Source organism: Pelodiscus sinensis, chromosome 23 (genome assembly GCF_049634645.1).
Source record: "Pelodiscus sinensis isolate JC-2024 chromosome 23, ASM4963464v1, whole genome shotgun sequence".
NCBI lineage: Eukaryota > Metazoa > Chordata > Testudines > Trionychidae > Pelodiscus > Pelodiscus sinensis.
This window is the reverse complement of record NC_134733.1, coordinates 7,503,186-7,525,115: the sequence shown is the minus strand read 5'-3', so window position 1 is coordinate 7,525,115 and position 21,930 is coordinate 7,503,186. Positions and strand designations below refer to the sequence as shown.

The window sequence follows — 21,930 nt, the reverse complement described above, 5'->3', positions numbered from 1 at the left end:
CCAAAGTACAAGGTAAAGGCTCTTGCACAGCGCCTGGAATGGCAGGAGAATAGCTTCCTCCAACTTCATCTCAGTGCCTGCAAAGCTGCCACCGCCCCCTCTACTGGGTGGTTGCTCAGGAGGGATACAGTCTAGGTCAGGACTTCGACCCATTTGGGAGTGTGGCTACCAACTCTTGCTGGGGTTGTACTGGCAACTTGTGCTTTCTAAAGTAACAGGCCTCCTCTCTACTGCATCTAAACAGACCAGAAGCAGATTTGCAAGTCTGTTTGGTAGCTAGTAAGGCCCCTGCTGTGAAAAGTGACTTGTTAGTATCACACTTCACAGCAGACTCAGGGTACGTCTAGACTACCGCGTTTTGTCGACGGAAGTTTTCTCGACAGATACTGTCAACAAAACTTCCGTCGACAAAGAGCGTCCAGACACATTGAGTTCTGTCGACAAAGCAAGCTGCTTTGTCGACAGACCTCCGTAGTCTGGACGCAACGTTACAGGCAATAACACCTTCTGTCGACAGAAAATGCCTCGTAAAATGAGGTTTACCAGCGTCGACAAAACTGCTGAGTTCTGTTGACGTTATGTCGACAGAACTCAGCGGTAGTGTAGACGCTGGTATAGTTTTGTCGACAAAAGTCCACTTGTCGACAAAACTAGGTAGTCTAGACACACCCTCTCAGCCCCAATGAGCCCAAGACAGTGCCAACCTGCTACGAAGCTGGGCCGAGACCTTAGCCATTTGTCTGCTTTAGAAACAAAGGGGAGAGGGACTAAACACCAATGCACTTACCTTCGGAAGGGGTGTGTGTGAATGGCCATGGGATGGGGATAGTCACACCCCATGACCATTAAGGAGTAATTGGACAGGTGGGAAAGAATGGAAATAAGCCAAAACTGAACTGTCCTCTGAAACAAAAACCCAGGGAGGCATGTTGGATGAGGCTTTATTTTTCCAAAAAGTTGGCTGCCCAAGTATTTAGATAAAATATAAATACAGATACGTGTATTAAAATGCCTCTCCCCAACGCCAGCAATGGCCTGCCGCCAGCTGCTAGAAGAACGTGCATTTCATATAGCCACTGCGGCTCCCTTTGCCTAAATCCTTCACCGTGTTGTGAAATGCCAGCCAGTTGCAGCAGCTGACCACAGGCTTAAAACAAGAAGGTGACAGACCATCCTCCCCTGCCCCATCAATTTCTCATTCTTGCCAGTGATGTCCGACATGAAGGGCAGCCTTCTGGAGGGGAGGAAGGCAAGTGGAATCCAATTCAGCTAGTTTTTTTTAAAAAGTGAGATGTGACTGATGCAGGTAGAGAAGTTTGACAATAATTTAGTCCCTTGTGAGTCATCACTACAAGCAGGTGAGCTCCACCAGGAAAGTCCTCTGCCTGGTGGCGAGGCATCTTCCGCAGGAAGCCGCATTCCCACTTACATCCCTTTCTGTAAGCCGGACGGTTACCATAGTACGAGTGTCTCAGTCCTTAACGTATTTATCATGATGCCCATGTGAGGTAAGTGGGAGGCACCCAAGAACAGGTCTAGGAACCCAATGGCAACTCACGGTGCCTTAGTGTGAAGCCAGAGTTCTCACCAGTATCCCATCCTTCTTGCTTTGGGACAATTCCTTGGTCAGCTGTCCCAGGGTTCGTCTCGCTTGCCAGGTGGGACCTCTCCCTGTTCAGGTGAGCGAGGCCTGCGATAAGCAAGGAACTGGAAGGAAATCTGAGAAGGCGATAAGGCTTATTTCCTTTACAGCCGGTCCTACCTACATAGGAGAAGCGAGGTAGCCCTGTCCAAGGGTGTGTCTAGCCAGCACCCTTCTGTCGGAATAAGCTACGCACTTTGTGCAATGCAATTTCAGAAGCTTATCCCCAGTCTAGGTCGAAAGTTATTTTGATGTTTGGGGCTGTGTAGACTGTGCCAAATTTCAAAATAAGGCACTATTCCGACAATTCCCTTAAGCCTCATGGAACGAGGGATACTTGGACGCCGGAATATTTTGGGAAATAGTGGGCGCATTTAAAGACAGGGTTGCTGTTTTGGGATACTTCCAATATCCCAAAATAGTGCCGCAGTCGAGACTTACCCTGAGAGAGAGAGTTTATTGCTTGGGGAAATAGAGTTCAGTTGGTTCTCTCTCTGCCAACAGGTTACCACTGTTAGAGGGGAGATCATCACGATCTCCTTTGTAAAGCACGTGGAGAGCTACGGATAAGAGTTATGTATTAGGGTAGCGACCAGAGGCGCCAAGAAGGATGACGGAACCTTCATGTACTAAGCATCTACTGCTCCAACACTTATTACTGTAACCCGAAGGGGAAGACTTCAGCCACGAAACATTGCTTGGCTCTGTAACCGCCTCAGGCAAAATCTGTCTCTGAACAGCCCTGCCCACCTGCCATCCCTGAAGACACCAGCGTTCTACGGGCCATTTCTGCAGCACATTAGAACTCTCCAGACTCCTTGTGGGGGGAAGTGTGTGTGTGTGTGTGGGGGGGGGGCAGCAGAGCAGGGGGAAGCATCACCAGAAGAGGATACAATCACATCAAGAGACAGGACGCCCAGGCTGCCAATCAGCCAGGGGAGGTGATGAAGGACGTAGCTGCCTTCAGCCTGCCCTGGATCCGGGTTCTTCAGCAGCACGCTTATTCCATATAGCAGGTTCCCCAGCATCACCAAAGCGAAGAGGAGGTAGGAGACGCCAGTGGTCGATTTCCTCTTGAACTGAAAGAAGAAGCCACATTAGAAGGGGCAGGAGAATGAAGACTTCCTTGCTAGTGGAAATACTTTAGACCAGTGGTCTCCAACCTTTTTACACCCAAGATCACTTTTTAAATGACAGACCAAGCCAAGATCTACCGCTCCGCCCCTTCCTTGAAGCCCCGCCCTCTCTTCTCCTCCTCTCCATCACTTGCTATCCCCAATCTGCTACTTTAAAAAAAAAAAAAAAAAACTCCCACCATTCCTCGCAGCTACCCTGTGCTATTTCTTGGCGAGTAGCTGCTCCTCAAATGAGGAAATCTAATGTAAATGTACTGCGCAGGCGCGCAGTTTAAAGAGGGCTCAAGAGCTACTCTTAGAGCCTCCGAGATCTACCGGTAGATCGCGATCTACTGGTTGGTGACCACAGCTTTAGAGCCATCGGGCATGGATTCCCAGGCAACATGCAAAGGGAGGAGGGTCTAGAAGCCGACTAAGCTTATTGAATTCTGGTATCCACTGTCTGAAGGACAAGCTTTTTTGACACTGTTGGTGCTCTCATGCTCTGGTCACTTGATCATGCCCGGCTGTGCTCCTAGTAGAGGGAAAGTTGAAATGCGGATGGTCTCCCAGAGAACATCTGCATCTTTGATCACCATCCCTCCCCACACCAATATCTACCTTAGCAGGAGTCCTAAATGAGCCAGTGGGCTTAATACAAACATCCTTTCAGCCCCAGTTGTAAAATACTGAGCAGAATTCGAGTCCTGCCTTCACAATGGGATATTTATATTTTAACCTGAGCAGGAGACACAGCTGCTGCATGGAACTCAGCAGTGAATCTGGACCCAATGTGAAGACTCAGAGATGGCCTCTGGAGGGTTCTGACAACAGCTGGTTAGTATCTTGGAGCATTCCCGCCTCCCACCCTGCGTTTTACATCAGCACCCCTTAAGGACACCCTACACCCAGCTCCAGAGTCTCAGCCGAAAGGGAGCCCCTTTCGCTTCCTCCAGGAGTTAAGAGCTCTGCTTGCGAGTTGGTTCCTATCCCCACCTTCAGTGGGGTCACTTACATTAGTGTAGATCTGGGGCAGTCGGGAGAACAGATACAGCAAGGAGGCGATGGAGCCGACGGTGAAGCCGATGATTTCCTTCTTGGTGAAAGACTGCAGGGCAAGACATAGAAAAACCAGCTGTGATGTGACACCTGTGGTCTTGGATTTACAGGCATCCGGTGGCAGAGAGGCCACCTGACTGACCAAACCCTGTTGTCTTTCCATTTGGTCCGTAGTTCTTGAGTTGCCTGGCTAGCTATTGATTGCAACTGTCCCATGACAAGGTTACCAGGGCCCCTTTCTATGGGACAGTGCCACTGCCCACTGCTTTGTCGTCTTCCCCACAAATCCTCAGCCTCTCCCCAACCCCACGTAGAGAGAGGGTCTCACCCCATATCCGGCCTCCTCCACTGGAGCCGACAGCAGACTCCTCCCTCTAAAGGTCACTGGTTCAATTGCGGCGCCAGCGCTGCCCAGCACGGAGGTTGCTGACACCGTTCCCAGAAAAACGAAGGCAAAGGCTGCGTTAATCGGTGTAAACACTGGAAGAGAAAGCGGAGGGGAGTTGCAAAGTGCTGCCACAGAAAGAGAAAAAGCGTCCATGGCACTGCACGAAGCAACCTGGATTACACTTCAACCTGTGTCCCACCTCAACCTGTGTCCCACCTCAAGCTGTGTCCCACCACCTCCAGAAGAACCAGGGCCAACGCCCTCCCCCAGAAGAGGGAGGAGGCTCCAGTTCCACAGTAGCAGGGGGGTTCAGATGTCTCTGCAAAGCCAGCCTTCCATAACCAAGTGCCATGGGCTGTTGCTACACTTGAAAGGTGAAAGCGCGGAAGCCTGGGGTCAGCTGGGGACTGATGCTGGGCTCCGCGCAGCATTCAAAGCGGCAGCGCAGCACTGAGCAGCTGACCCCAGGCTCCATGCGGTGCTGCTGCTTTGAAGCCCCCCCATCTGATAGAGGCAGCAATGGGGGAGGAGGGACGCTACTAGTCCACTTTCTGATAAGAAAATGCTTTTCAGATAGTCGACCAGTCCTTAACATCTCTGCCTTGATCCTTACTTTTAAACTTTGTGGACCCACTACAGTACCATCTGAACCACTAGGGGTCCGCAGACCACAGATTGGGAACCATTGCCCTAGGCAAACAGCATGTAGCTTCTCCTACCTCTACACTTCGGCTACGTCGAGACTGGCAAGATTTAGCACAAATACTCTAAACGCAGGCGGTTTTGCGTTAGAGTACAGGCAGTCCCCGAGTTACGCGGATCCGACTTATGTCGGATCCGCAGTTACGAACGGGGCCCTTCCTCTCCCTGGTCTCCAGCAGACCAGGGAGAGGAAGCAAAGCGGCGGAACACGCGGCCAGCTGACAGCCCAGACGCATCTGGGCTGTCAGCTGGCCGCGTGCTCCGCTCTGCTCCCCCTCCCCCTGGTCTACAGACCAGGGGGAGGGGGAGCAGAGCAGAGCAAAGCCGCGGAGCCCGAGGGCAGCAGGATAGCCACGGCGCGTCTGGGCTGTCCCGCTGCCCCCGTGCTCCACGGCTTTGCTCCGGACGCCTGTGGTACAGCAGCTGGGGCGCTGCCGGTTGGTCCCGTAGCGCTGCTCTGGGCGCCACTGGACCAACCCAGCAGCACCCCAGCTGCTCTGCCCCAGGTGTCCCCAAGTCAGCAGCTGCTGAAAATGACCAGTGGCTGACTACAGGAAGCCCCTGCCCCGGGCTTCCTGGAATCAGCCACTGATCAGTTTCAGCAGCAGCTGACTTGGGGATGCCTGGGGTTCTTAAGTTGAATCTGTATGTAAGTCAGAACTGGCGTCCAGATTCAGCCACTGTTGAAACTGATCAGTTTCAGCAGCGGCTGAATCTGGACGCCAGTTCCGACTTACATACAGATTCAACTTAAGAACAAACCTACAGTCCCTATCTTGTACGTAACCCGGGGACTGCCTGTATTTGAGTAAGAGAGCATCTATACTGGCATGTCCCTTTGCGCAAAAGATTTGCTTTTGCGCAAAAGCATCTGTGCCAGTGTAGACACTTTCTTGCGCAAGAAATTGATGTTACCTGTCTACACTGGCCTCTTGCACAAGAACACTTGTACAAGAGGACTTATCCCTGAGCAGGAGCATCAGTATTTGCACAAGAAGCACTGATTTCATTCAGTAGAACGTCTGTGTTCTTGCGGCCAGTATAGACAGGCGGCAAGATTGTGCCAAAGCGGCTTATTTTGCGCTAAATCTTGCCAATGTAGACGTAGCCTTCTAGCTTTAAGTGTACAAACGTGGATAGGTCTGCCCAAGCAGCAGACACACATGGCTCCAGGGTAAGCACTCTTTAGGACCCAATAACTTCAGAGATTAAAAAAGCCAAACCACATTTGTTATCTCATGGTGATAAGGCCAATTCTTTAACTATCAAAATGGAAATTGTTCTGAGCTTTCCATTCTTACAAGGAACACTGTCAAGGCTTAAGAAAAAAAAAACCACTTTTTCTGTCTTAATACCACATGCTTAAGGCCCCAATTCTGCACAGCACTTATGGAATAGACAAGTCTAGCTCCACTCCCCTTCCCCCGCCCTCATTTCTCCTGTTTTATCACGGTGCTGTCACATTGGGCTCAGTTTTTCAGGCGAAGATTTTAAAAGCTGATCCAGGAAACCTAGGATTTATATTGTGGTAGCCAAGACCCCATCATACAAACAGAACAAAAAGATTGTAAATTCCTTGGGATAGGACACTATTTTAATTACCATTTAAGCCTTTTCACAAACAGACTAAGTACTAGATTCTGTAAGTAACAGTTCTGCTACATTAAGCTATATTGACCAGAATTTGAGTGCGAGAAATTTTTAAATCTAGTTCATTTTTGAAAGTTAGTTGCAAGTAGTTTCAGGAGCAACAGCTATCCCCAACGTTTCCGATCTTTGTGATTTAAAACCAAATGTTTCAAAATGTTTCTTTCCTGTCAAGTCAGCAGACCCAAATACATTCCTGTTTTGTATGTCTAATTATACTGTGTACAGTTTCACCATCGGACAGCTAGATTGTGTAAAATAATGGACATTTCACTCACTTATGCCAATCTTTAACGTTATTTACAACTGTATGGTTTTAAGTTATTATACCAACATCATCCAGAAGCGTGGATTTAAAGTTGACAATGTAGCTTTAATACCACAGTGGTTATATAGCTTTTCCAAAAATAGGTTTTGTACTGTATATGTTCATCTCATGAATAGCAGCAGCTATTGAATATTGTATAAAGGTGGTGAAAGGCCATTGAGCTAAACTAATTAGTTCTTCATGTGACTCAATCCTAGAATTGTAGGGCCTTGAAAGGCCATCCAGTTCAGACCTCTGTCCTGCTACTAGACCAGTAGTCACCAACCAGTCGATCGGGATCTATTGGTAGATCTTGGAGCCCCTGATAGGTGATCCTAACTGGTTTGGCTGGGAGGCTGTCAAGTGCTAGCGCTTCAACTGTTTCTCCCTCCCCCTGGGAGCCTCCTGCTTTTTGTGCAAGGTGGAGGAGACAGAGGCAGGAAGGCTCTGACATCACTCTGTCCCTGTACCTCATCTTCACAGAGGGAGCGAGGCCTCCGCGAAGGGGCGGGGCGGGGTAGGCCCTTGGAGATGAGGCAGGGGCATTTGGGTTTGAGGTAGATCCTGGACTGACTTGTATTCAGAAAATCATCTTGTGCTTAAAGGGTGGAGACCAATGGACTAGACCATCCATGACTGGGGGGGGGGGGGGGAAGAGGAGGGAAGCAGCGATGAAGTTCATCTTGTTAGTTCGAGACCAAATTCTCTCATTTGTCAAGGTCACTTGGGCTATGTCTACACTTGTGGCTTCTTGCGCAAGTAATATGCAAATGAGGCTAAGTGTGGAATATTGCTGAGCCTCATTTGCATACCTAATGAGCCACCATTTTTTTCAGAAGAGGCTCTAGCGCAAGGAGGAGCATCTACACTGCCCCTTCTTGCTCAAGAAAAACCCTCTTGGGCAACGCCGTTACACCTATTACTTGACAGGAAGAACGGCGTTGCGCAAGAGGGTTTTTCTTGCACAAGAAGGGGCAGTGTAGATGCTCCTTCCTGCGCAAGAGCCTCTTCTGAAAAAAATGGTGGCTCACTAGGTATGCAAATGAGGCTCAGCAATATTCCACGCTTAGCCTCATTTGCATATTACTCGCGCAGGAATCCATGAGTGTAGACAGAGCCTTGGAGTTTTAATAGAGTCCTCCGAAGGCCTCGCAATCCATCCCAGCCACTAAATTAGTTCTTAATGGCCTGTCACCTTCCCCATACAATACTGAATAGCTGCTGCGCATGGGATGGGACTAACATCCAGAACTGTGATGGGGTGTATCAATCCCCCACTAGGCCCAAAGGAGTTAACTTGGCTCACCTGGCTGAAGAGGCCCCACCCCTCCTGGGCATGCACGGACTGGAGGCCAGCTATAAAGGCCTGTAGAGCTGCTCATTCAGGGCTGACTGCTGGAGGGGAGGGAGGAGCTGCAGACCTCCAGCAGTGCCAGTCAGGCCGAGAGGGGCTGGGGGGAAGCCCCCAGAGCAAAGAGACAGAGCTGCCTACCTACAGGCGGGAAGTAGTCCAGGATGTGGAATTGCTCTAACAGTTCAGCATACTGGATTCCCCGCCAAGCTAGCAGTGGACTGCTCCTCTGCTGACAGGGCCTGGGCTAGGATCTGGTGGAGAGGGAGGACTCAGGTTCCCTTACTTCCCTCCTAACCTACCCTACACCCAGAGCTGGCCCAAGCTACGGGCTACCACCCGGGGAGCCCCATTGTAGGGGGCGCTGCTGGATTAGGCGGGGCCACGCATGCACTGGTGCCCCGGGGCGCATGAATGACTCGAGCCGGCCCTGCCTACACCTATTCTGCTGTTGGCTACTAGGCCGAACTACCCTGAGCACAGGTGGAATAGTATGGACACTGGCCACTAGGCCACACTACCCCCAAATACAGGGGGAATTTATGTGGATTCTTTGGTCACCAGGCAATGCTACCCTCAACACAGGAGGAAGTATATAGACTCTGTGGCTGTTTAGGCCACACTGAGCTCCGACTATTTTTGGAAGCGCTATATAGCCACTGTGGTATTATAGTTACTGTCAACTTTTAATCCATGGTTCTGGATGACTTTGGGAGAATAGTAACTTAAAACCACACTGTTGTAAGCAAGGCTGTGTCTAGACTACACCCCTCTGTTGGCAGAGGGATGTAAATTAGATGTTTTGAAAGCACAAATGAAGCAAGGATTTAAATATCCTGCGCTTCATTTGCATAATCACGTCATGGCGCTATTTCAAACAAGCGCCATTTTGAAAGTCAAACTGCTGTCTAGGCGCGGTTCTTTAAAAAATGGGGTGCTTTTTCGAAAGCTTCTGTACCACAGATTTACTTTCAAAATGGCACTTGTTCAAAAGAGCTCCATGACGCAATTATGCAAATGAGGACTGGGATATTGAAATCCCTACTTCAATTTGCGCTTTTGAAACATCTAGTTTACATCTCTCTGCATACAGAGGGGTGTAGTCTAGACATAGCCCAAGATTGGCATAATGCAGAGTGTTGAGACATCCATTATTCGATCCAAAAAAGAAAAAAAAAAAATCTAGCGCTTATTGTAGCAACCGGTGCAAATTTTGTAAGCACATCCTCCACTCCATTATCCAAGTAGTTATTGAAATTGAGTAGTGTCAGACCTAGCACGGACCCCTGCAGGGCCCCACTGGATTCACCCTTCCCATTTGACACACAACCATTAATAAGTAGGACCTTTCAATTGCTTGCGTGTCTACCTTATTGTAATTTCATCTACCGCATTTCCTGTCTTCTTAGGCCCACCTTATCGTAACTGCATCTACCACATTTCCTGTCTTATAAGATTCCATCAAAAGCCTCACTAAAAACAGTGATCTTTCATATCTATCGCTCCCCCCACACCCTATCCACTAGGCCACCAACCTTATCAAACAAGGAAATTAGGTTTGGTGGTATTTGTTCTTGACATCCATGCTGGCTATTCCTTAAAATCATATTCTCCTCTAGGAGCTTACAAATCAATCGTTTAATTATTTGTTCCACTATCCTTCCAGCTATTGCAGTTAAGCTTGCTAGTCTAATGCCCCTGATTCTCTTCACTCTAGTTCCTCAAGGATAAGGAACTAGACAAAATACTGGTATCACTCAAGTACCTAGGATGAGTTTCATCAGGCACGCCAATTGGAATACCGCTAACTTATCAAAATAGCCTTCAACCTGTTTTCCTGATTTTTGGCTTGTGTTCCTTCCCCTTTGTTGTTAATATTAGTCATGTAGAGCATCTCATCACCATTAATCATCTTAGTGAACACAAACACAAAATAGGCATTAGACTTCTCAGCCTTATTAGTCACCAGTTAACTCTCCTCTCACTAAATAGACCTAGTTTCCTTTCTCTTAATATATTTATAGAACCTCTTGCCTTGTGTCCTTTGCTAGGTGGAAAACATTTTGTTATGTAGGGACAAAAATCCAGAGAGGCTACATGCTTGTGCTATTCTTTTTACTCCTCTGGAACAATTTGTCTACATAACTTAATGAGTCCTGATGGAGCCTTATTGCTTCTCTTTTTCCAATGCCCCTTCACATCCCAGGAGAGAAATCAAAACTCTGAAGTGACTTTGTTAAAGGGGCAGTAGCAGGATTTTCAAGTCCAGAATGTGTGTTTGGTAAGGAAAAGCCTCTAGCAAGCTCTATATCTATTCTTAACTCTGCCACAGATCCTCTGACACACCTTGGGCAAGTCATGTAGTCTCTCGGGTCTCCCTTCCCCCACCTGTGAAATGAAGATAATGCACTCCCTTTGTCTATTCAGACTCTCTCCTCTTTGAAGGCAAGGATCATTTCTCGCTAAGTGTATAACCTCGCTCAGCACTTTTGTAAAACTGCTAAGCTCATCACCACCCAACTAGGTTTCAACCTCTTACCCCTTCTAAAAAGGAACAAAAATTAGTCTCTTTCCTCTTCTTAGTGGTTCCTCTATGGCTTTATTAGTTGTCACACATACAAAATGGGAATGGATGGTCTAAGACAGAGGTAGGGAACCTCAGGCCCAGGGGCCACATGTGGACCCTAGCTTGCCTGGATCCAGCCCCCGAAGCTCAACATTAGGGAGCCCACACTGGAGCGCCAGCCACCAACCCATAGGGCTGGAGCACACAAAAATCTGTTTATTTAAAACAAATGAAGTTCTTCACACAGCGCATAGTCAATCTGTGGAACTCCTTGCCTGAGGAGGTTGTGAAGGCTAGAACTATAACAGGTTTAAAAGAGAACTAGATGAATTCATGGAGGTTAAGTCCGTAAATGGCTATTTGCCGGTATGGGTCAGGAATGGCGTCCCTTGCTTCTGTTTGTCAGAAGGTGGAGATGGATGGCAGGAGGGAGATTGGTTCACTCCCTCTGGGACACCTGGCATTGGCCACTGTCAGCAGACAGGATACTGGGCTGGACGGACCTTTGGTCTGATCCCGTATGGCCATTCTTATGTTAGCTGCCGCCCTGCCCAGGCTCTGGTGTGAAAGGGGAATATGGGGCGTGTCTCTCCTCAGTCAGGGGCTTCTCACTTGTATGCAGCCCATGACTGATTTTTCTGTGGGTCAGCAGCTCTGACCCAAGAAAGGTTCCCCACCCCCGTCTAGGAAGATATACTGCAGAAAGCGAGCTAGGGATCATAGTGTGACTGACTCGTATTTAGCATGTGGTGCACTGACACCCAAAAAAATCATTCTAGGATGGATTGAGAAGTGTTGTAAACAAGACACAAGGAGTAATTCTTCTGCTCTACTCGGATTAGATCTCAACGGGAGAACTGTCCCCTCTTCTGGGCACCACATTTCAGGAAATAGGTGGACAAAATGAAGAAGTCCAGAGAAGAGCAACACAAATGATTTAGTGTCTAGAAAACATGATCTAAGAGGGAAAAACAAACAAAGAGCTGGTTTGTTGAGTCTGGAAAAGAGAAGACAGAGGGGACATAATAGCAGCTTTCAAGTACTTCAAAGGTTATTACAAGGAAGGAGAGAGAAAAATTAACCTCCGAGGAAAGGGCAAAAGATAATGAACGTAAGTTGCAGCAAGGGAGGTTTAGGTTGGACATTACGGAAAAGTTCTCAACTGCCAGGGTGGTAAAACACTGGAATAAATTGCCTAGGGAGGTTGTGGAATCTCCATCACTGGAGATATTTAAGAGCCGGTTAGACAGACAGCTGTTAGGGATAGTCTAGACCAGGAATGGGGAACCTAAGGCCTGGGGGCCAGATGCAGCCCTTGGCTTGCCTGGATTTGGCCTCTGAGGCTTTGGGCTCCCCCTCAGCACTGAGGAGCCCATGCTGGCATTTTAGCCCCCCCCCCAAAAAAAACCTGCTATTTCCCCATGGGGCTGGAGCACTCAAAAATCTACAACCCTGGGCCTGCCTAGGCTCTGGTGTGCAAGGAGAACATGGGGAGTGTCTCCTCCTCAGTTGGGGGCCATGTCAGTGAAGACACTGTGTTGTGTTTGTCACTTGTGCGTGGCCCCTGACGGATTTTAATGTGGGTCAGCAGCCCCTGACTCAAGCCTCCCGACCCTTTGTCTAGACTGTTGGAGGGGTGCCGCAGAGAACAAAAGAGTTCAAAGGGGCCGGCAATTTTTTTTTGGCTCAATAACTTTTCCCCAGACTTTTTTTTTTTGGCTCAACAAAAAACCCTTGGTGTTCCTCATAAGAAAGACTGGTGTTCCTCAGTCTTAAGTTTAAGAAACACCGGTCTAGAGGGTGCTTGATCCTGCCACAAGTGCAGGGAACTGGACTTGATGACCTCTCGAGGTCCCTTCCAGTTCTAGGATTCTACTGTACTAAGTGGCAAAGCTCGAGTACAGATGGAAGGAGGCACTATATAGGTTTAAAATGGTCAGACAAGTCCTATGGAGGAATTAAACTTTTGCTCATACACCTGATTACTCATCAAGCCACAAGGTAGCATGTGTGGATTAGCAGAGGACCCAAAGCACAGCTGAGGGCCATTAATGCTGCAGGCAATGCCCTAAGCCAATATAGCTTTTTTTTAATGCTTCCAGGCAGATAAAAAGCTCCAGGAAGCCAAGAGATCAGACTCTTTACCAGGATAAACAACAGCTGAGAAATAGCTAGAGCTCCAGCCACACAGGGATTGCCATCTGCATAGACTAGGTTGCAAGTCTTCAACCCAATTTTCTGGCCCTAGTGCTAGCCTAGTTACCAATCATTTTTAGTAGCTTGCAGCAAACGGCCTTTACATCATTCCTTGGTCTAGCTCAGGGGATTTTCATCTGGCTCCTGCCAGGAGACCTTTGGGAATTTTTTGGCTTTTTGAGCTCCTGAGAGAAGCCAGGTGCCCGTGTTACAGGCGGCCTTCCTATTGCCAACAGCTGCAATCCTGTCAATTCCTGGTGTTGCTACCCTGCAGGGTCTGCTGACAACCCGTCTGCCTGCTGTGCTCTCGTGGCTGAACGGGAAAGACGAGCAGCCGGCTGCTGCCTGAGCACCTCTTGCAGAATTTGTGCTGCTGCAGGAGGAAACTGGTTTCAAGGAGGCATTTGCAAAACGTAAGTGTTGCCAGATTGTGCAGTAACCGTCTACTCACCGCCCCTGCGCTGGTTCTTGATTTTGTAGTAGAGGTAGAGAGATAACATGGCCAGGTCCGCCAGCACGTAGTAAATGGCAGTGTAAACCTGCAGGAGGAAAGGGACCCAGTGATACAGGAGAACCAGGAACAGGTTAACTCTTCTGGGGGTCCATAGCTAGGACACTTGTGGAATCCCTCCCCCCAAGGCTCCAGAGTGGGGCTACCCTAAGTTCCAGTGGGGGTTCAGTGTGTGGGAGGGGGCTGCAAGGAGCAGGCTGGGGGTGCAGGGTCCGGGCAGGCGTGGGCAAGGGATTGGAATGCTTTCCATTTGGCGTGGGGGTTGGGGAACAGGTGGCTCCATGCTGCTCTGTGCTTGCAGGCCCTGCCCCTCCACGGCTCCGATTCCTAGCCATTGGAAGTGGCAGGGGCAGGGGCGGACTAGGTGGTCGCCTGGGGCGCCAAGTTCAATGGGGCTCCAAATGGTGGTGCACTATCGTTCCGGGGTTTGGAGGTGGGGGTGCCGATTGCATGGTTCGCCTAAGGCGCCAGTTGCAAACCTTACAGGGAGCCCAGGGTCAGAGCTTCCCTGCACTCACAGCCAGAAGGTTTCACCCCGGGGGGAGGAAGGGAGAGAATGGCAAAATGCAGAGCCGCCTCCTGCCCCTCCCCATACACACTAAGGAGAGCTGGCCAGGAAATGCAGCATGCAGGGGTTTAGTGGCTGCTTCTGAGGGCCCTCTGCTAAGAGGGCCCCCTCATCCCAGGGCTGTTTCCCCTAAAGCCCCTTTCATAATGCAGACCTAGGGAGAGCTGCCTCCCTCACGTCACCCAGACTCTCCTCATCCGAGCAGCTTGCTCTGGCTGACTGCACAGCCCAGAAGGATCTCTGGATCCAGCCACAGGCACTGCACACCGGCCCTTGCAGTCCCCACACATCACAGACCATCAGGGGGACTAACGTGATAGTTCTAATCCCGGCCTCTGACCAAGCACTTGGCAGCAGCAGATCTCAAGCCACTTCATAAAGAGGTCAGTACAATTACTACCCCAGCGGTCAAATGGGGATAACGTAGAAGCCTGGGGCTGCACGTTGGGGGCCCTGCCCTACCGGGAAGAGAGGCCCTACCCTGGATAGTCACTAACTAGCCTCACTCCCTGCAAGAAAGCGCATCAGAGAGACATGGGCTGCGTGACGGACAGCTCTTGGTCTTACCAGGCGTGAAAGTACATACTGGGACTTACCAGCACACAGCCAGGCACGACCAAGGTGGGATGGACCAGCTCTGGGCTGGGGACCTGACTCTTCCAGGAATCTCTAGCCTTGGGACCAGACTCCCCCATGGTAGGGTCACCAATTGGGGGCGGGGGGGGGCAGCAACGACATATCACTTGAACCTTGGCCCTGCACTGGACAATACCAGCAGCTGCACCAGCCCACTTTCGCCTCTGGGTCCTACAGAGCAAACCCTCCTTCCCTCAGGTCTCAACCAGGCCCTAGACAACCTCCAGCAACTTCAGGGCTTCTCTTTGGGGCAGCGCATCCTTCAGAGAGCCCCTAGGGAGAACCAGCAACACTCCTTGCCCATGTGCTTAAGAAATGAATTTGAAAGTTATGTCAGCTGGTCTTAGCTGCCTAGGATCCTGGCAGAGCTTAGACCCAGAGTCCTAGGCCACACACCAATGGAGGCTAATCTCCATCAATCAGAAAGTGACAGCGAGAAGGGTCCGATGCCAAACCCCAGAGCCAGACACCCCTGCATGCTGGACACTTTTGGCTCCAGATCCCAACTATGTTACAACAACAAGCCAATCTTGCCCTATTACAGTTGTAGAACAGGAAGCAAAATCAAGGTCACTCTTATTAAGTGTCCTAACTCCACTTGCCTCCTCCCCCTGCACATGCACCAAGCACTGGCTAGGGAGTTGCCGTCCTACTACTGAACTAGGTTTTCTCCTCCCGGGTGCCCACACACCGAAACCAGACGACATCCTTGCCTGTCACTCAATCACATAGAAACACCTAAGTCATTACCTGTAATGGCAACTGGTTGGCCAGGAAAGAGCCTATTAGATTTAAAGAGTCTCCTCCCAGCCATCCCAGCAGGAAGTATATGGAGAGAGCCTGGTCCATGTTACCGGTCTTGCAGGCCTGGTAATATTGGCTGTGGAAAGAAAAAGACAGTCAGCTCTACGCAATTCACTAGTGCACCAGGGAGCAGAGGTGGGGGGCTCCTTCCACATGGGACAGCCAATGGACTGGATGCTACTCTAGGTTTTTAAATGCTGCAAGGAGCACGAACTGGCAGCAGGCTAAGGGCTTATCCGCACGGGGAATTCACAGCACAGTAGCAGGGGCAGCTTTCTGGTAGAGCTCTGCTGGCAAGAAGGCTTTGGCCCGTGTGTCTTTAGGAGGCTGAAGAGCTGCAAGGAGAACAGTCAGTGGGTTCTCTCCCCTCACTGCCACAGTGATACAGCAAGAGTGCACAAGCCTGAACCCCCACAGCCACTGGTGGTGCTAGTGCAGGATGAACCTTTACTCCAGCACCCTTGGGACCTGACTGGTGCTGGACCAGAGAATTCGCCGGACGACGGAGGTCGAGATTGTCTAGCAGCATCACCAACACGGCCACTGCTCACTAGGCTCTTGGGAGACATTTAGGGGTAAATTAGAGCTCAATAGCACAGAACAGAGAGCCAGGACTGGTGACTGTAAACAAACTTTATGGGACTGCATGAAACTTGGCCGCGCCCAGGATACGTGGACATCCAGGTAATGAAAATCGTGCCAGACCACAGATGTTGCTGGACCAAAGGTTCAGCCTGTACTGTTCATTCTCTCGTGCCCCAATCTGGACCGTGTCGAGGCTGTGGAAAGCTGGCTCTGCCCATCTTCCAACCCAAGGCATGTTGGCAAGGGAGCCAAAGCAGCATGAGGGTGCCACTGTTAATGAGAACTGGAAAGGGAAGTTAGGTATGGAGAGACTCTACTGACTTGTTCCAAGAGTTCACCTCCTGCAGCCCCCCAGTTTAACACCATCACCTTTGTGCTGTGGGAGATCCAAGGCCGAACCCCCCCCCGGCTGCCCCTTGCTCTTCTGTGGGCCAGCATGGCTCTCTGAACTCACAGTGCCGCAGGTCACGCTGGAGCATCATTGGCAGAGCTGTGTGGGAGATGCCTGCACACCCCCTGCCTGCCCTGCGCATGGTGTTCTCCCCATCTCGCTTTGTAGAAGGAAATGGTACGTCTAGTGGTTCAAACAATGGCCTGGACATTGGGATTCTGCTCCTCTTGGGTCTGCCGCCATTTTGTTGTAGGACCTTGCACAAGTCTCTGCTTGGCTTGCAAACAGAGACGAACCACGCTGCTCTGGGGCCGATCCAGCTCCCAAGCCAGCACTTCGAGGAGACGGGTGCTGGCTATGCCTCCTTGGAGTCAGCACGTAATGGAGGGCAGGTTCACAGTACTTTACAGGAGGGGGAACTACCGGCTGCCACAGCTTCCCTTCAGAGGTGACCTTTCCCAAAAGCAGGCTGCACTGCGTTAGCCTGTGGAGGGATGAAGAGCCAGCAGTAGCTTGCTCAGGCCAACTGTCTGGAGGTTCACCCCCACAGAGAAGACTGTCCGGTGACAATCCCAGTCCCCTCCTTCCAGCATCAGACACAGGTGATCTACAGTTCAAGCCACCTGCTGCAACCCAGCTCTTGAGCCAGCCCCGAGGATGCACTGTTCCTATTGAGCACTGGGGTGTAGGCAGACACCAGCTAAAGTGTCCTCTTGGCCTGTGGAGAACTACTTAGCCCAGAACTCTAAGTTCAGGCAACAACAAAGGGGGAGGGGGGGGAAGAGGGGAAAAGAGAGAGGAAAAAAAAAAAGGACCAGGCATGAAGGTCAAAGGGCCAAAACTGGGGAACCGAAAGGACACGGAGCAAAGTGCCCACCATCATGCTCATCCCCAAGGCTAGACACGAGGCCCGCGAGAGTCACAAGACTGCAAGCTACAGGACCAGGTCACCTCCGCTGGTGGCTGGGAAGCAGCCCCGTGCTGCAGCGGAGAAGTAGTTACCGGAGTTCCCACGGGTGAGCTGCCCAGCAACATGCAGCAGACAGGAGCATGGTTCCGGTCTTGTCTTCGGGAAACTGCAAGCCTGGCTGACACCATCTGCTGACTCGCCCCACTCCCCACGGGTTTGAGAGTTCATTTGGCAATGGAAACTGAAACAGGCATCGCAGAGCAAGGCTGCAAGAGGGTGGGAGCATGGGAAGCGGGTATAATAGGCCAGGGGGAGGCTCTTCCTTGGGCACTAGACCCCTGTTGCAGGGTTTGGGGCAAAGTTTCCTTGTTGTTAGAGCCCATGCAGTTCCAGGGCGACTGAGGCGGCGATATTAGCCGTTCCGTTTCCTGGGTTCATCAGTAGCCCCATGGACTGGAGGGAGGTGGCCCAGCAGGCTGAGTAGAAAACACCACGGCCTCAGACACCCTGGCACCTGGCTGGAGCATAGCAAAAGCGTCACTTTCCCCTAGGGTGGTTTGGGGTCCTCTGGGCAGGTGAGGGAAGGGATATAATCTAGGTTTTGGCCAACCTGGGGCGCCTCCAGGCGAGGGGTGTGTGCAAGGGGCTTCTGCAGGTGGGGAGGGATGCTTGTGGCTCTGGCAGCAGAGGGTGGGAGGCAGTGGGCCTGGGGACTCCAGCCATAAGGGAGGGAGGTGGAAGGGGGAGGAATCAAGGACTAAGAGCCCCAAAAGGGGGCCTCCACCTGTGGGTGGGAGGTAAAGAAAGCCCAGGACACAAGACAGGTTTTCAGGCCTACCATTGAAAACAGCCTGTGCCCCTCCCTCAAATCTACCCAGAACGAAACTCAACTCCAATGCAGCCAGGACTTCCCCTCCCCTCGGCAGCCCCAGGTGTGAAGCAGCCTTACTGGTCCCCTCCCCCGCCAACGTGCAGCTTTGTTTACCCTTCAGCTAGGGTGACAGGCTGCTCCCCTCTGACAGGAGGCTCCCTGCCCCCCTTCCCCAAACAACCCCTCAATGGGCTGAACCCCCGTTTTAAAAATGGGATCCACAAACCTATGCTACAAGTGCCTTCATTCCCCGAGCTTGGCCAATATAGCCCGTTGCCCCACGCTGAATACAAGCCCTGCCCAGCTGCATACCTGGCTGCATTTTGCAAGGAGGGGAAAGGGCGGCACACGGGCAACCTCCCACTCTCCTGAGAAGTGCCTTGTCCAGTGGAGGCCGCGCCTGTTTATAAACAGGCTGGAGCTTAGAATAGAGGCCTCCCAACTTCAGTCTCCCATCACATCCCAACAGGCGGTGACCCTCTATTTGTGCAAATTGCTCTAGAGAAGCAAAATGCTCAGTTTGCCATAAAGCCAGCTAAGGGCTGTGTGATGCTCAGAGCTCTGAGCGAGGGCTGGCAGAACGCAGCATTTCATTCAGACTGAAGAGCTATTACTTGCAGCAACAGGCTTAGGCATCAGAACATAACAACGGTCAGACCAAAGGTCCGTCTAGGCCAGTGTCCTCTCTGCCAACAGTGACCAAGGCCAGATACCCCAGAGGGAGGGAACACAACAGGGAATCAAGCAATCCCTCCCCTGTCACCCATTTCCAGCCTCTGACAAACAGAGGCTGGGGACTCCATTCCTACCCATCCTGGCTAATAGCCACTGATGGACCTAGCCTCCATGAATCTATCTAGCTCTTTTCTGAACCCTGTTAAAGTCCTGGTCTTTACAATATGCTCTGGCAAGAAGTTCTACAGGCTGACACTGCACTGCATGAAGGAAAACTTCCTTTGTTTGTTTCAAACCTGCTACCTATTGATTTCATTTGGTGACCCCTAGTTCTTATGGGAACAAATAAATAGCTTTTCCTTATTCACTTTCTCCATACCAGTCATTATTTTATAGACTTTTATCATATCCCCTTAGCCTCCTCTTTTCTAAGATGAAGTCCCAGTCTTTTTAATCTCTCATCATGTCACGCATTCCAACCCCCTAATATTTTTCTTGGATTGAGAACTGGCTAAAAGACAGGAAACAAAGGGTAGGAATAAATGGTAAATTTTCAGATTGGAGAGGGGTAACTAGTGGTGTCCCCCAAGGGTCAGTCCTGGGACCAATCCTTTTCAACTTATTCATAAATGATCTGGAGAAAGGGGTAAGCAGTGAGGTGGTAAAGTTTGCAGATGATACCAAACTGTTTAGGATAGTCAAGACAGAAGCAGACTGTGAGGGACTCCAAGAAGATCTCACCAAACTGAGTGATTGGGTAACAAAATGGCAAATGAAGTTTAATGTGGATAAGTGTAAAGTAATGCACATCGGGAAAAATAACCCCAACTATACGTACAGTATGATGGGGGCTAATTTGGCTACGGCAAATCAGGAAAGAGATCTTGGAGTTATCGTGGACAGTTCTCTGAAAACTTCCACACAGTGTGCAGCGGCGGTCAAAAAGGCAAATAGGATGCTAGGAATTATTAGGAAAGAGATAGAAAATAAGACCCAGAACATCTTACTGCCCCTGTATAAAACTATGGTACGCCCACATCTTGAATACTGTGTACAGATGTGGTCTCCTCACCTCAAAAAAGATATTTTGGCCTTGGAAAGGGTTCAGAAAAGGGCAACTAAAATGATTAGGGGTTTGGAACGGGTCCCATATGAGGAGAGGCTAAAGAGACTGGGACTTTTCAGTTTAGAGAAGAGGAGATTGAGGGGGGATATGATAGAGGTCTATAAACTCATGAGTGGTGTGGAGAGGGCTGATAAAGAAAAGTTATTTATTAGTTCCCATAATAGAAGAACTAGAGGACACCAAATGAAATTAATGGGTAGCAGGTTTAAAACTAATAAAAGGAAGTTCTTCTTCACACAGCGTGTAGTCAACCTGTGGAACTCCTTGCCAGAGGAGGCTGTGAAGGCTAGGACTATAATAGAGTTTAAAGAGAAGCTGGATAAATTCATGGAGGTTAGGTCCATAGAAGGCTATTAGCCAGGGGATAAAATGGTGTCCTTGGCCTCTGTTTGTCAGAGGCTGGAGAGGGATGGCAGGAGACAAATCGCTTGATCATTGTCTTCGTTCAACCCTCTCTGGGGTTCCTGGTGCTGGCCACTGTCGGTAGACAGGATACTGGGCTAGATGGACCTTTGGTCTGACCCAGTACGGCCGTTCTTATGTTATGTTCTTATTTTGTTTTGCCCTTTTCTGAACCTTTTCCAAAGCAGATATCTTGTTTTTCAGATGCGGTGACCACATTTGTACACAGTGTTCAAGGTGTGGGCCCTGGATTTATATAGAGGCAGTAAGATATTCTGTCTTATTCTCTCCCTTTTTTCCATGACTCCTAATATTCTATTTGCTTTTTTGACTGCTGCTGCACACAGAGTGGATGTTTTCAGAGAACTAGCCACAATGATTCCAAGATTTCTCGAGTGGTTATAGCTAAATTTGTGCATTTTATAGAGGTGCCTGGGACAACAGGATGGATACAGACCTGCTCATGAATTACTGATGGTATGCAGACAGATTACATTCCTAAACTCAAGAATGAGTCATTTCCTGGTTTGAGAACAGTCTCAGCTGGTTAGCCCTAATATGGCTGTTCTGCCCACCCACACCTTCCCATGTAGGCTGGGCATCTTCCATGACACTGCTGAGCTCAGCCTCTCTGGACTGCTTTCCTTGCGTCCTTGTGAGCTGCATGTCACAGCCTGACGGGAGTGCAGTGGGGAGAGGAATGACGCTGCTGATCTGCTTAACACGCATTTTGGTTAGCAAAAGTTCCATTGGAGCAGCTGCATCGCTTAGTGTGAAACAGCCTCACTGCATATTTAGAAGTGGAAGGAGATCTCAGAGCATCTGCATTGTCAACAGTCCGTCTTTCTAACTATTCTGATCCTGAAGGAGCCCAAAGCATTATGAAACTGTACATAAAAGGGAATCACTTCAACCCCTGAGAAGCACCTACCCTGTGGATGGAACTCCAGGTGTAACAGCAGGCAGCAGCACTATCAATGAACTATGCCTGGTTATGTGGACAACAAGGTCGAGGCTCTACATTGAACCACTCTTCCTTCTGCATATTATAAACCCAGCCCTTTAAAGCCAAGGCCAGGCAGGTTCTTGAATAGGGCTGGTCAAGTGGCTCTCACCCTCCAATGGAGGCTCCTGGCTAGGTTTTGAAAGCCATCACAAACAGAAGGACTGAACCCCCACCAAGATCTAGAATCCCCTGCACTGGGCATCCAGGCCTGGGAGCGCAAGAGTTTTACTTACGGTAAGGAAGACGCTGCAAAGCAGACGATGGAAATCAGACCCAACCAAATGCTGGCGAAGTCTCGGGAATCCTGGGCACACTCACTGAACACATCCCACACCCACTGCGAGCCATTGGGACAGTCTGAAAAATTCCCTCCTAGGGAACTTCGCCAAAGCTGGGAGTGCATAGCAGTCAGTCAGCAAGGGGCCAGGACTTGGAGGAGATGGCCGAGATCAGACAGCGGGGGATGGGAGGG

General features: G+C 50.1%; 1 protein-coding gene across 1 annotated transcript; it reads right to left on the bottom strand.

The window, feature by feature from the left end:
• Positions 1-924: 924 nt before the first annotated feature.
• On the bottom strand, positions 925-21,861 carry SLC66A1 (solute carrier family 66 member 1). The gene is made up of 7 exons (XM_014569561.3): positions 21,692-21,861; positions 15,439-15,568; positions 13,425-13,512; positions 4,145-4,296; positions 3,773-3,865; positions 2,536-2,721; positions 925-1,719 (listed from the first exon to the last, which is right to left on the bottom strand). Exons 1-7 carry the CDS (start codon positions 21,859-21,861, stop codon positions 1,627-1,629), a joined length of 912 nt encoding a protein of 303 aa, XP_014425047.2. The 3' UTR covers positions 925-1,626.
• Between the last annotated feature and the right edge of the window lie 69 nt (positions 21,862-21,930).